General features: G+C 52.2%; 1 protein-coding gene across 3 annotated transcripts in view; it reads left to right on the top strand.

Moving 5' to 3' along the window:
- The first annotated feature begins 977 nt into the window (after positions 1-977).
- Positions 978-14650, top strand: part of Rbm19 (RNA binding motif protein 19) — a 35504-nt gene continuing 21831 nt past the window's right edge. For 2 of the 3 annotated variants that reach the window (XM_015505195.2, XM_015505194.2), the window contains exons 1-5: positions 978-1138; positions 11437-11619; positions 13125-13244; positions 13365-13403; positions 13633-13825. In XM_015505195.2, the coding sequence (XP_015360681.1) occupies positions 1103-1138; positions 11437-11619; positions 13125-13244; positions 13365-13403; positions 13633-13825 (571 nt within the window). In that variant the 5' untranslated portion in view covers positions 978-1102. Of the gene's footprint in view, positions 1223-11436; positions 11620-13124; positions 13245-13364; positions 13404-13632; positions 13826-14650 lie in introns of all 3 variants that reach the window. The other variant, XM_048785737.1, reaches the window with a different exon arrangement.

Below are 14650 nucleotides of genomic sequence, written 5' to 3'. Positions count from 1 at the left end.
TATCCACAATAGCCACAGGTGGAAAGAGCCCAGATGTCCATCAGCGGAGGACTGGGTGATGAAATGCTCTTTATCCGCCCATGAGATATTATCCAGCAGGCCTCAGAGGGAAGCACCAACTCACCTTGCTCAGGATGAACCTCGAAAGCAGGATGCTAAATGAAGGAAGCTGGTCACAAAACTATGCGGGGGGTTGGGCAGGATCTGCTCTACTTGGAGCGCTAAGCAGGGGGTGTGGTTTTGTGTCCAGTGTTGCCCGATTCCATTTGCATGAAATGTCCAGAGGGGGCAACTCCGGGGAGACAGAAAGTCTATCCGTGGTTGCCAGGGCCGGGAGGGAGGAGGAATTGGCCCGTGACAACTAAGGGTGCAGATTTCCTCTGGGGGGAGGGGATACAGACATTTTAATATTGACAGTGATGGTGGTGGCTGCAAAACTTGGCAAATATACTGAAGACCATTGAGTTGTACATGTTGAGTGGGTGAATTGCAGGGAGTGTGGATTGTACCTCGATAAAGCTGTCAACTACAATCAGAACCAAATCTCCAATTTTCTGTGTCCCCCGTGTCCTGCCTGCAAAATGGATCTGTTCCCAATATGCACATTCTACCACTGACCCTGCAGTGCTTAGTAAGGCTGTTTCTCCACCTCCCAAAGGGATCCCTAGTCTAGCCCTCATTCTCAGGGCTGTCTTAGAAATCCATGGTAAAGTACAATAAGAAAGGGACACAAAACCACATCCCCTGCTTAGCACTCCTAGTAGAGCAGATCCCGCGCAACACCACCCCCCCCACCAGCCCGCAGAGGTTGGAATCCGGCGCCCCCTGCCGACTGCACCGAGGCATTGCGCTATCCCGGAGCTGCTTCAGAACCTGCGCCTGCGCAGAATGCAAGCACTCAGGCCCGCCTCTTAGGGGTGTGACCTCCTCCGGCAGGTCCGGCTTTGGCCACGCCCGCTTCCGGGTGGGCGGGCCGAGAGCCGGGCCACGTGACTTTGTTCCGGCTTGCTCAAGATGGCAGCGCCCACAGCAGCAGCGTGAAAGTTGTCGTGGGCAGTCGCTATCCAGAGGTGCTGGAATCAGAACAGAGGAACCTTGTGCCATGTCGCGACTGATCGTGAAGAACCTCCCAAATGGGGTGAGGAGAGAGCCTGGTGTTGGGAATCTGAAAATGGGACCCTTTAAGCCCTTTATCCCCGCCTAGCACAGAACCCAGCCCTTGGTAAGCTCCTAGGGAAATCGCGCCTGATTAGTGAGTGAAGAAGCGGGTGGATGGTTGTGGTGATGTTTCTGGCTGCGGTGTACCCGAGTGGGTCGTCGTTCCTGTTTCGTTGTCTTTTCTTGGATAGAGAGCACCCACATCACCGGTGTGGCCAGAAAAGCATGCCCCAAATACCAAGCCAGCCTTTTGGATGGTGTGAGAGTGTCTTCTGAACTCCTGCCTCCATCCTCGGGTGTCTCTTTCTCTAGGCAGAGAATGTTAGGAACCGTTTTGTTTTTATTGTGTGGTTTTTCTTTTTTTTAAGTTTTGTTTTTTTCTCTTTGTCATGCCACACAATTTAAAAAATCAAAACTGGACTGTGGTATGTAAAATGAGAAGCAAAATCTTTTTGCTACATCCTATTCTCCGTCTCTCTGAGAGTACCTATCTTCAAGTGGTTTGTTTTTAGAAGGATTCCCCAAAGGCTTCTCACATACCCAGCTACTTTGCTCAACCCTATAGTTTATCCCAGGAACTATCTGCTGATTCCCTCTACTATGAAAGATGAGGACTTTACATAATCGATTCTTCTAAATATTCTTGTTTTTAACTATCCTGCTCTTTACCTGAAGTGGTATACTTTTAAGATATGTATTACTGATCCATCTATCAGCTTTTTGATGGTACCAGGGATTGAACTCATGGGCACTCGACCACTGAACCCATCCCCAGCCCTATTTTGTATTTCATTTAGAGACAGGGTCCCGCTGAGTTGCCTAGCGCCTCACTGAATTGCTGAGGCTAGCTTTGAACTCTGGATCCTCCTGCCTCAGCCTTCCATGCCGCTGGGATTACAGGTGTGTGCTGGCTCCCAGCCATCCATCAGCTCTAAACAGTGTCTCCTGATGCTTCACTTAATTGGATGAGAGTTTCAGCTTGGCCACCCTTCTTTTCCCTCCTAGTTTCATTTTGCATCTCAGTGTGGCTTCCTCTCACATTGTTCATCTTTTTATTCTAATTTGTTACATGTGACAGGAGAATGCATTACAATTCATATTACACATATAGAGCACAATTTTTTACATCTCTGGTTGTATACAAAGTATATTCACATCATTGATGTCTTCGTACCTGTATTTTATATAATGATGTCCATCACATTCCACCATCATTTCTAAGCCCATGCCCCCTCCCTTCCCCTCCCACCCCTTTGCCCTATCTGGAGTTCATCTAATCCTCCCATGCTCCCCCTCCCTACTCCACTAAGAATCAGCGGCCTTATATCAGAGAAAATATTTGGCTTTTTTTTTTTTTTTTGGTATTGGCTAACTTCACTTAGCATGATATTCTCCAACTCCATCCATATTCCTGTAAATGCCATGATTTTATTCTCTTTTATTGCTGGGTAATATTCCATTGCGTATATGTAACACATTTTCTCTATCTGTTCATCTGTTGAAGGGCATCTAGGTTGGGTCCACAGTTTAGCTATTGTGAATTGTGCTGCTATAAACATTGATGTGGCTGTGTCCCTGTAGTATGATGTTTTTAAGTTCTTTGGGTGTAGACCAAGGAGTGGGATAGCTGGGTCAAATAGTGGTTCCATTCCAAGTTTTCCGGAATGTCCACACTGCTTTCCATATTGGCTGCACCAATTTGCAGTTCCACCAGCAATGTGTGAGAATGCCTTTTCCCCCACATCCTCACCAACACTTATTGTTGTTTGTATTCTTAATAGCAGCCATTGTGACTGGAGCGAAATGAAGTCTTAGAGTAGTTTTGATTTGCATTTCTCTAATTGCTAGAGATGTTTTCATCGTTCATCTTGCCTGAGGAATGAAAGAATTAACAAGCATTAACAATAGTAGTGAGCCCTCAGAGAGTTTACTGTGTGCCAGGCGCTGTTCAGATGTGTTAGGTGAAGTAGTTCATTTACTCCTCACACAACCCTGCAAGTCGGCTTCTATACCCATTTTAAAAGTGAAGAAACCAGGGCACATCAAGGTAAAGTTATCGGCCTGAAATCACTTACGTGTGATAACTTATACAATAGTGACAGAATTGAGGCTTCTGTCTGGAATGAGAGTTCTGAACACTGCACCTCCCGTCTCGCTTAGCATGATTGCATGCCCTTGTCTTAATTATCTTCCAACAGATAAACATTGGGTCCTGAGTACTTCTGGGGTTGCTGACAGTGTAGACCGAAGTGGACAAGACTTGGTCCCTGCTTTCATGGAGTTTGCAGGGGAAACAGATCAAGATGCAGGGATTGAAGTGTGAGCCCGTGCTGCGGGAGCACAGGGGGCTTTGGTTACTGACCCGCAGGGTCAGCAGGGCTGCCATCCTTGCAGAGGCTGCAGGGTCTCAGAGAGGCTTCCTGTGGGAGGTGGCAGAGGAGCGCCCTGAGAGTGACAGGGAGCTCCGCGGTCCCGCAGCAGCAGAATGATGGGTCAGACCTCAGCGATGTGTCCCCGTGCAGTGGGGGAGCGAGTTCACTTTTGTAATCTGAGCTGACAGAGCCCTCGATTCTGTAGACCTTGGGCAGGTCATTTATCCTCTGAGGATCCCATTTTCTCCTCTCTAAAATGTGCATAAAAGTCCCTAACTTGGTGATTGTGAGATTTGGATGAGCTCGGAGTTATTATCCAGCTCCTCTGGAGATTTCTTCCTGCTGGGCAGCCAACACCTATGGGTTCCTCTTATTTCAAAGCTTGTTTGGTTGTTTGTGGCTGCCCCGGTGTCCCTTGGTCCCGCTACCAGCCACACGAATCTCCTCTGCTGGGAAAAGTCGCTGAGCTGTGAGGGTGGTCCTGGGGCCATGGGGATTGTGGGACCAAGTTCTGTCACATTTCCATGGCTGCCATAACAGGTGGCCACACCTCCTGAGGTAACACAGTGCGTATCAATTCCCACAGTTTTGGAGGTCAGAGATCTTAAGGTGTCAGCAGGGCTGCCATCCTTCCAGAGGCTGCAGGGGAGAATCTGTTCCTTCACTTTTTCTGCTTCTGGAGGCTGCCTGCCCTGAGTGGCTCCAGGCCACACCCTTCAACTTCAGTCTGCAGAGTGCTGCAGAGCATCTTCCGGTTTCTCTCCCTCTGTTTCCCTCATTACATCTCCTTCTCTGACTCTGATCTTCCTGATTACTTAGGACCTGGGTAATGCAGGGTCCTCTCCCCATCTCAGGTTTCCTAATCGAATCACATGGAAAATCCCGTGTGCCATGACTGGTGTGTAACCAGTGTCTGGGGGCTAGGGTGCGGGCATCCTTGGGGAGGCTGTAAACAACAGAGCGTGCGTACTCCATCTGGCGCTCCTTCTGCCCAGCCTTTTGAAGTGGCTACTGGGCAGCGGCATGACCATGATTCTGTCCTTGGTCCTAACCTTGTAGCAGCCACTCAGCACCCAGACATCCTGTGGCCCTCTTGAGTCTCATTTCTTTACCAGTGAAGTGAGGAGGGCTTGCCTGAGGGCATAGCTCAAGTGTCAGAGCAGGGACTATTGGGAGTCGCCCAGGCTCCAAAGAACTTCCCCATCCCCCTCCCAGAAGAGCCGTCCAATGGTGAGTCCTGCTGGCTCACATGATCCTTACCCACCAATCAGACTAGCCCTGCAGGCTCACATGATCCTTACCCACCAATCAGACTAGCCCTGCTGGCTCACATGATCCTTACCCACCAATCAGAAAGCACCCCATGCCAACTGTCAAACCCTTAAACCGTTAAACTGTCATAACTGTCAAACCACCCCCGTTTCTATAAATATGCAGAGCTGTTCCTCAGTAAACGGGCATTTTCTCTGACGACGAGCCTTGTTCGAGGAGCCTTGTTTGTTCTTTCATTGTTGTGGAAACCCAGGAGGGGGAATGCCTCGCTGCTCGAGGGCCCCCTCTCTCAAGGCTTGCCGTCCTTGTCCTCTCTTTCGAGTGCTGCTGCTACTCACACAACACCGGCTCTTCAGTAGGTGAGTTCCCCTATCGGGATCCAACTTCAGACGGGCTATGCAGGGGCTTTGACCGTGATCGTCTGGCAAACCTCTGACGCCCAATCTGGAGGAGAGAACGCACCCCACCACGACCTTCATGGTCACAGTGGACTCTCTGGAACCCGGTTCATGAGCAGGAGGTCCTGAGGGGTGGTAGAACAGGCATTTTTCTCCCTCCCTCTCCCCCACCCCCTTTCTTCTTCTCTCTCCCTCAATAACCACCCTTGTATGAGGGCCTCTTCTTCCCTCCCTGCAGACTCCCCCTTATTAAATTCTGCACACAAGATTGGCCTTACTATCAATTACACAATCAAAGTCAATGGCCCCCAGGAGGATCCCTGGATCCCGCAATTCTCAGCGATCTGTTTAACTTCTGCGAGCGCTCGAAAAAGTGCAAGGAGATCCCCTATGTTGAGGCTTTTTCTCTTCTTAGTTCTCACCCCGACCTATCCGGCAGATGAACCCCCTCCCTACCGACCGCCCCCATCGGCTCCGTCCAGCCCCTCAGGTGCTCCCCCTGACTTGGCTGACACCTTTAGTCCCCCCAAACTAGGTCCCGCTCCCTAGTCCCACAAACCATGGCCCCCTTAAGAGAGGTTGCTGGACCTAAGGGCATTATCTGGGTACATGTCCCATTCTCTATGAATGACCTCACGCTACTCAAGCAAAGGTTGGGCTCATTCACCACAGAAGAGAGTTTCACTGGGTCCTCCAGGCTTATAGCCTCATTTATATGTTATTGGTTAATACTCTGCTTCTTGAGAAATGTACCAGAGTCTGGGAACTTGCCAGAGCCCATGCTGATGAAACTCACTGAGTTAATCCCAATCACCCTCTGGAGCCACTTGCTGCCCCAGATCAAACTCCCAACTGGGATTATACACAAGATGGCATACAGAGTAGGGACCGATTCTAAGCTCGAACAAGGCCCTGCCACCCCCCAGACAGAGAAATTTCAGATGCTTGCCCAGGCCCTGCAGGGTGCTTCCTTGGGTCACTGCCCATCACTGGAATCCCCCGCCCCCCGTGCCTGCTTCAAGTGTGGCAAGGAGAGACATTGGGCCAGGGCATGCCCTGCACCATGCACTCCACGTATCCCATGCCCTAAATGTCAACAACAAGGTCATTGGGGCTCTGACTGTCCTAGATCCTGTAGGAAGCCTATGGCCAGGGAACCCTCCGACCTTCTGGCCATGGCAGTCGAAGATTGATGGAGCCTTGGGTCCTTGTCCCCGGCCGTAACGATCAATAGACAGGAACCCAAGGTGCAGATTCAGGTGGATAGGTGCAAGGTTGACTTTCTCTTTGACACCGGGGCTACCTTCTCAGTCCTGACAGAATTCTGGGGGCAAACAGTGCCGTCCACCTCTCCTATTGTCGGGTAGGAGGAAAGACCATCTATCCAAGAAAGACTCCTCTATTACATAGACAACTTCCCATTCTTTCAGACGTTTCTAGTTATGCCCCAATGTCCATTTCCTTTGCTCGGCCGAGATATTCTCTCTAAATGCCCTGGCCCAATGTCTCTCCTTGCCACACTTGAACAACAACATCAACAACAATCAACATCCGGGCTCCTGGCATCAGTCAGGCCCCAGAATTGGCCTGTTCATTTTTTCTGGCCCTTTTGGCAGAAGACTGGCCATTCTGCTCCACTTGTAAGGCTGACATGAAATACCATACTAACCTGGTTGACCCGATTGTATGGGATACCCACACCCCCTCCACCATTTCCTGCCCACCAGTTACCGTTCATCTCAAAGATCCTAACACCTTCCCCAATCAGGCTCAGTACCCCCTGTCCACAAAAGGTCTTCTGGGACTACTACCTATTATTCAGGAACTTCTTAGCAAGGGGTACCTCCGTCCTGCTCATTCCCCTTACAATACTCCCATACTAGTGGTAAAAAAGCCCAACGGGTCCTATCACTTAGTTCAGGACCTACAACTCATCAACACCTCTGTTAGGCCCATATATCCTTTGGTTCCCAACCCATACACCCTGCTGTCTCAGATCCCCCACTGCCACCCACTTGGTCATAGATTTAAAGGATGCTTTCTTCTCCATTCCCCTTGCCCCCGAATCACAAGATCTTTTTGCCTTTACCTAGACAGATCCCACCACCAGACATTCTCGACAACTAACCTGGACTGTCCTTCCTCAGGGATTTTGAGATAGTCCACACCTCTTTGGACAAACCTTGGCCTCCGACCTCCAATCTTTTCACCCCCAGTGCCCTGAATCCACCTTCTTGCAATATCGTCCAGCAAATCTCTTTGCCCACCTGCGAGGAGGAAAACACCTCACCACAGCCTTTAAGGCTACGGTGGCCCTCAGGGAGTCCTTCCTTGGGCAGATTCCTAAAGTCCTAGTCCTCTCACCTTTAAGACTTGGCCGCTAGAGAGATGCTTACCCTCCCCTTCCTCTCTCTTGCCCTGCCTCTCCCCTCTTTCCAGCCCTGGGAGTATTCAGCCTCTCCAGGAAGGGTCCTGAAAAGCCTTGGCCAAGGTCTCCCATGGCTCTGGCTCCATCCAGGACGAGAGCTTCCACTGTCAGGATTCGGTGACGACCAATCTGTGCAGCTCGAACCTGACACTTAGGCACTCCTGATTTTTTTGGCTCTAGCGGGGACGCCGCTTTTGCCAATAAATCAGTTTCTTCCTTCTCTGCATCCTCTTCCCTTCTCCTTACATGGGTAATGTGTCCTCTCTGCTGCTCGACTCTCCCCTACAATGTGTCTTGGATCAAATATAGCACCCAGGCCTGGCCCACTCATCCCTTAGACAACCAAAGTAGATGGCCCCTTTTTGGGTCCCTGGATCCCTCCATTCTAAGGGATCTCTATAATTACTGTGAGCGTTCAGGATTCTTCTAGCCCTTCCAAAGGGCGCTCAACAGATGACACAGTTCTCCTACTTTCTTGGCCTTAAAGGGATATCGGGCCTCTACACAAAAGGCCCAAATAGCATGTAAAGAGGTCACATATCTCTGAAGGGAAAAAGGCCATTATAGTAGACAGAAAACAGCTTATTGTATCTATACCTACAACAAAGACCAAAGATGACAGTCACTTCCTCCTTCCAGGGTTCTATCCCTCCTTGTCTCTCCTTGAAAATCCTTCCATCTGTTTTCAGTCCTGCTCTCCATTAAACCCTGCCTCCCTCCTCCCATCTTCTCCCTCACATGAAGGGGTTAAAGTGGCGGGTTATGCTGTCGTTTCCCTGTCATCCATCACAGAGGCAAAACCTCTCCCACCCAATACCACCAGCCAACAAGCTGAACTCATAGCTGCCACAAGGGCGTGCGAGCTAGCAGAGGGAAAAACCCTCTCCCTATATACAGATCTCCCATGCAGCCATTTGGAAGAAAGGGGGCTATTGACCAAGAGAGACGGCAGTCATTAATTCCACACTTATTTCTGGCCTACTACGAGCCTCCAAGCTGCCTTCCCAACTGGGAATAATCCATTGCAAGGCCCACCAAACTGACTCCTCCCTTACTACTATGGGGAATTCCAAGGCCGATCAAGGGGCTGGATCAGCCGCCCTACAGAGCTTCACCTCCTCTCCGCTACTCTTCGTTACCACCGGGGATCGGCCCAAAGATCCCCAACAGCTCTTCCAGTTTCTTCACTCTCTATTCCATTCTAGTCCACAGAGTCTCACTACTTTCTTTCACTCCTTTTTCACCCTTTCCCCATGCGATAAGACCCTCCTACAACAGATCACTTCCGCTTGTCAGATCTGCCAGAAAACCAATACCAATACTCCATTAAAACCCAAACCTTTCCCTTCTCATCAGGCCCACGGTCATATACTTTTTCGGGATGAGTTGAAGCCTTTCCCACTTCTAACAAGCAGGCCTCTACGGTAGTTGATCTGTTGCTTACTCACATAATGCCCCGTTTAGGGATGTCCACTTCTATCCAATCAGACAATGGCCCAGAATTCACCTCGCAGATAACTCAGGGACTGGCTCATGCACCATCACTCCCTTGGCATTTCCATTGCCCTTACCGCCCCCAGGCTTCTGGAAAGGTTGAAAGGACCAATGGGTCCCTTAAAGAGACCCTCACCAAGCTCACCATGGAATTAAGCCTGGACTTGGCAAAAATGCTCCCCTTGGCTTTATTGCGCATTAGGGCCTTACCAAAGAAGCCTTCTAATCTCTCACCTTTCGAAGTCATGTATGTCCGTCCCCTCATTCCTCCCAGATTGCCTACAGAACCCCTATCCATCTCCGAAACTTATGCCCTGCCCCTCCTCTTCCATCTGTGCTCTGAACTCTGGCGCTATCAAGACTGGCTCCTTCCCGACCCTAGTATCTCTCAAAACCCTACCTCCTTAACACCTGGTCAACTTGTTTACTATTGCCCACCAGGGGAAAAGCCCCCTTTAAAACCAAAATGGAAGGGCCCTGCTCAGGTGATTATGTGCACTCCCTTGGCGGCCAAACTCAAGCTGTCTAATAACCAGCTTACCCCGTGGATTCACATTTCCAGGCTTAAGCCCGGCGTTCCTACACATTCTTCAGAAGAGCCAATGATCGTCATCTGTTATTAAGTACTCTTGTCATCCCTCCCCATAGATTCCCTCAAGCTCCACCTCTCCTGTGTCTCCGTTCTTAGCCCAATACCTAATGCTCCCCCTCATTTCTGGCCCCTCTTGGGTCCTCTCTTCTCCCTATGTCTGGAGATTCAAAGCAAGTGACCCTCCAGCCAGACCCCCTTCTCGTCCTTACTACAGACCGCACCACCACCACCACCACCACTTGCTTGGATCTGGCCGGTAGTGGGACCGTTGTGTGTTGTCCTTCTGACAAACCACTTAGGTGTCCGGAGCATGGTGACCCCTGGATAAGTGTGAACTACCTTTATCATAAGAGAGCACTTTACCAATTGCCTTCTGGGCCTAAGGAGGAACATGTATGTTTTGTTTACCGTCCCAGTTTTGTAAGAATTTCAAGTATCAGTATTTAAAGTTGAGGTGTTTCACATACAACCTGGAGAGATCTGACTGCTGTCAAAGGGAAATCTGGTAACAGTGGGCCACCGTCCTCCCTTGGCCACCTTCGTTCAGAGCTTGGGAGAAGCTGCCTTCTTTATTACAAAGCCCGTGCTTTCTTGGTGTGACTGGGGAAAGCTGGGAACAGTGATAAGTGAGAGAAGCAAGCTGGTTTGGCAAGCTGGGATATTTCGAGAAAGGTAAAGAGAGAAGCAAGCTGGTTTCAGAGACACCCAGGTAGGAGAGAGTTTGAAGAGCAGCCTTAATAGAGAGGGGAGGGAGCTAGATTGGACTAGGAATGAAGAGTGGAATTGAGGGTGTTAGGTGCAGGTCAGGCTGGTCTGCAGGGCATGCCAAACAAAGTTACCTGCAGGATGACCTGGCTTCTCAAACTCTGTGACTGGTTCTTTATCACCTGTTTGCTTCAAGCCCGAATGCCCAATCCCCTGCTCAAGGCTGAACATTTAATCCCCCTTGTGCCAACAAGGCAGCTTGCAGACCCAGAGACCCCATTAGATCTGGGCTATAAAAACTCCCTGTGCCTGTTCCTTCCCTTTATCATAAAGTTCATTCAGACTCAGGTGGGTAAAAAATTTCTAATCCAGCTTTTAACCAGCTTCTCCTCAGGAACTACCAACTCCTGGCTACTGATGATACCTCCAGTCCAGACCTATGCCGAATGGACTGACATCATCATGGATCTGTGGTGGCAAGGAACCTTCCTTGATCTGGTTCCTGAAGTTATACCAGTCCTCTCTGCCCTCCTGGGGGGTCTCCTTACTTCCCTCCTCTCTGATTCTCTCACACCACCCCATCTCAGCAGGAAACAGCCAGAATGAGTCAATGTCCACTTTCATTTAATAACAAAGGGGGGGAATGTTGGGAGTTGCCCTGGCTCCAAAGAACTTCCCCAACCCTAGAAGAGTTGTCCAATGGTGAGCCCTGCTGGCTCACATGATCCTTACCCATCAATTAGAAAGCACCCCATGCCAACTGTAAAACCCTTCAACCTTTAAACTCATATCTGTCAAACCACCCCCGGCTCTATAAATATGCAGAGCTGTTCCTCAATAAACGGGCATTTTCATCGACGACGAGCCTTGTTCGTTCTTTCAGGGACCTGACCTGACTGGCACAGCACACTGCCACGTCCTCATCTCTGGTTGCCCCTAGAGTCCTGGAGCCCCGGGTTTCTAGCCATTTGTCCCTTTGCTGAAGGACTTGCCAGCTCCTCCCACCTTCTGTTCCAGATGAAGGAGGAGCGGTTCAGGCAGCTCTTCACCGCCTTCGGCACGCTGACCGACTGCAGCCTCAAGTTCACCAAAGACGGCAAGTTCCGCAAGTTTGGCTTCATCGGTTTCAAGTCCGAGGAGGAGGCGCAGACCGCGCTGAACCACTTCAACAAGAGTTTTATCGACACGTCCCGGATCACAGTGAGTCAGCCCCTGCCTGCCTATCCAGAGTGTCACCCACCGCTCCACCTGTCAGCGACACTTGGGTCCCAAGGCTGTCCTTTTTAGGCCCTGAGGCCCTTGGTCTACCTCAGTGGTTCCCGCTCTTCTGTGTGTAAGACTCTCCCGGGAGCCAGTCAGACTGCTGCTGGGCCCGCCCCAGGATCTGGCTCGGTGTGGGAGTCACGCAGAAGAACAGGCCTTCTGGAGCCTCGGTGGCACCTGTGCTGCTGGTCAGGAGGGCACTTGAGCCACAGGTGTGCGTTCTTCACTGCCCGACAGCAGGCGCTCAGGAGCCACCAGTCCCTGTCCTCAGGAGCGCTGGCAGATGCAGGTGCTGAGTTCAGGCGGTCAGTGGGTCAGGGACCCTGGGAGAACTGAGCAGCACCCACTCTGGCGAGGGAGGGGTCAGGAAAGTTTCCTGGAGGAGGAGGTCCCACAAGGGTCACCCACAGATGTTCATTGACATGATAAAACATCCCCAGCCCTTTGCTGAGAAGGAAGAAGCCACGATAGAGCAGCATAGAGCCCGAGGCGATGCACGGCCTCACCTCTCTCTCTGTGTGGTGTGGGCGTGGTGGCCTGCAGGTCACCAGGCACTGGTGGTTCATCTTTGGTGACAGGAGTTGGAGTCACAGCTTTTTGACCTTCAACATAGACTTAAGGGACTACTGTGGAAGTCCTCACAGCCAGGATGTGACCAAATGGCAGGCTCTTTCTTTGGGGAGGGTGGTGGGTGACCAGAGCGTCCTTAACTGTCCCGAGCCTGGAGCAAACATGCCCAGAGACCAAGGCAGCCCGAGCAGCCCTCACAAGGCTCCCTCACAAGGCTGGAGTTGTCACTCCAGGCTCCCAGCAGGACCGGCCCTCACCAGAGTCACTTCTGAGAGTGCATTGGAGGCTTTGGTCTGGAGAGGTCTGGCTCAGGCTTCATCCTCAGCACACTCCTGGCCCCGGGGCCCCCCCGTCTCCCGTTACCTGGGAGGTTCTCCCAGACCAGCGGAGCTTGCCTCTTGGTCACCAGCGATCCTAGGAGCACAGGCGTCCCCTGCACCCGCCCTTGCTGATCACTGGCCTACATCATCTCATTCCATCCTCAGAGCCACCACTTTGCATGGATGGTCCTGAGTCCCCAGTCTCTGTCCCTGAGGGCCTGGGTCACCTGGGGCAAGTTGCTTCACATTTCTGTGCTCCAGTTTTCTGGTCTTGAATTAGGAAGAGTTGTGGCTTCACTGTCCACTGTCCGGAGGCTCAGCGTGTCCACGGTCCTTGTGGGGCAATCGGGTGCTGCATGGAACTCCCCAGTAGACGGTAGCTAGTGTGGTGCCTTTGCGGAGGACAAAGCCAAGGCGGGGTGGTAGTCCTCTGCTTCCACTCTACTAGTGGCAGCTGCCTGTCTGTAAAGCCCAGGTTCCCAGGTGCTGAAGAGCAGAACACTCAGGACTGTGGCTGTCACAGCAGTGTGACAATCGCCCTTTCTCATGCAGGTAGAGTTCTGCAAGTCCTTTGGGGACCCAACAAAGCCCCGAGCCTGGAGCAAACATGCCCAGAGACCAAGGCAGCCCGAGCAGCCTTCACAAGGCTCCGTCCCCCCGGAAATTAAGAAGGTATGCAGGTGACCGCGCCAGTACCAGGCCTGTGTGGGCAGGCAGTGGCTCTGGAGGGGTCTATAGTTCCATTTGCCCTCCCCCTCCCGTGTGGCCCTCATCCTCTGCCTCTGTTTTTAGGATGACAAGAAGAAAAGGGCCCCACGTGAACTGGAGCAGGTGAGTCTGTCCTGTTGACTGAGAGGGCGGGGGCAGCCGGTCGGAGGGGTGCAGGCTGGTCCAGAAAGCAGAGCCCACACCTTGAGTGTCCTGCCGGGTTCCTGTGGATTCGGGGTCCACTAGAGATGAGGAGGATGCTCGCTCTGCCGGGAGTTCGCAGGACCAAGCCCCCCTGAGTCCTCTCTGCCTCTTCTCCTGTGTCCCTGTTGCCCGCCTCCTGTGCCCCCAGCTGAAGGAAGACACCGAGTTCCAGGAGTTCCTGTCGGTTCACCAGAAGCGGACACAGGTGGCCACTTGGGCAAATGATGCCCTGGACACTGAGCTCCCAAAAGGGAAGAGAAAGCCGACCAGTGACTACCTGAACTTTGACTCCGATTCTGGGCAGGAGAGTGAGGAGGAGGCTGCCAAGGAGGAGCCGGGAGGTGAGGCTTGGGCACTGCGCCTGTGCACCTGTGTCCCTCAGCTGCAGCCCTGTGGGCCACCGACACCTGCTGGCAGGCACTGGGTGCCCCTCCCTCAGACACCAGGCCTGGGGCGTCCAGACACAACTCAGGAGCTTTCTAGTAGGGGGATGAGGTCACTTGCAGGCAGGTCTGCCGTGACTGGTCCTGGTAACTGGCTTATCAGTAGTGTTCACCAAGTGCATGCTGCGTGCTGGGCTCTGGGGACATGGCACTGAGCCGCAGACAGGAACTGTCAGCTGTCATTGTGGTGAGAGGAGAGCAGTAAACAGATGATCACCCGGAGACACATTATGGGGTCATAGCCGCTACGGAGAGGAAGCAGGAGAGCTTGGGAGGAAATTGCCAGGGAAGGCCTTGCGGGGTGGGTGAGTCTTTGTCCTCTCAGGCTCAGCGTGCTGGGGCAGTTGGTGGCTAGTGACCGGCTGCAGCACGGGGTGGCAGCTCTGGTTGGGGGTCAGTCGGGCTGGCTGAGGGCAGAGGATATGTACGTAGCGTCACCTGTGTGCCTGGCAGGGTTTCTGTGCTAAGCTGGGATCTGGAGGACTTGTGGGACGTGGTGGGACATGTAGCCAGGGGCAGAGAGGGGGTCGCAGACCAGGGCACAGCATCACAGGGGCTCAGGACAGGGGAGCGCGCAGCTGCAGGGCAGAGTGGCTCTGGGCACTGGAGCAGGGAGGGTGGGGCTCCATCCTCAGCGTCCAGAACTCACGGGTGGGGGTGTGAGGCTAGAAGGACAGTTGTGTCCGCAGAGCAGGCACACTCTTCCTTCCCGGCTGTCTCTGT

This window comes from Marmota marmota, unplaced genomic scaffold (genome assembly GCF_001458135.2).
Source record: "Marmota marmota marmota unplaced genomic scaffold, marMar, whole genome shotgun sequence".
Lineage (NCBI taxonomy): Eukaryota > Metazoa > Chordata > Mammalia > Rodentia > Sciuridae > Marmota > Marmota marmota.
This window is presented reverse-complemented; position numbering and strand designations above follow the sequence as displayed.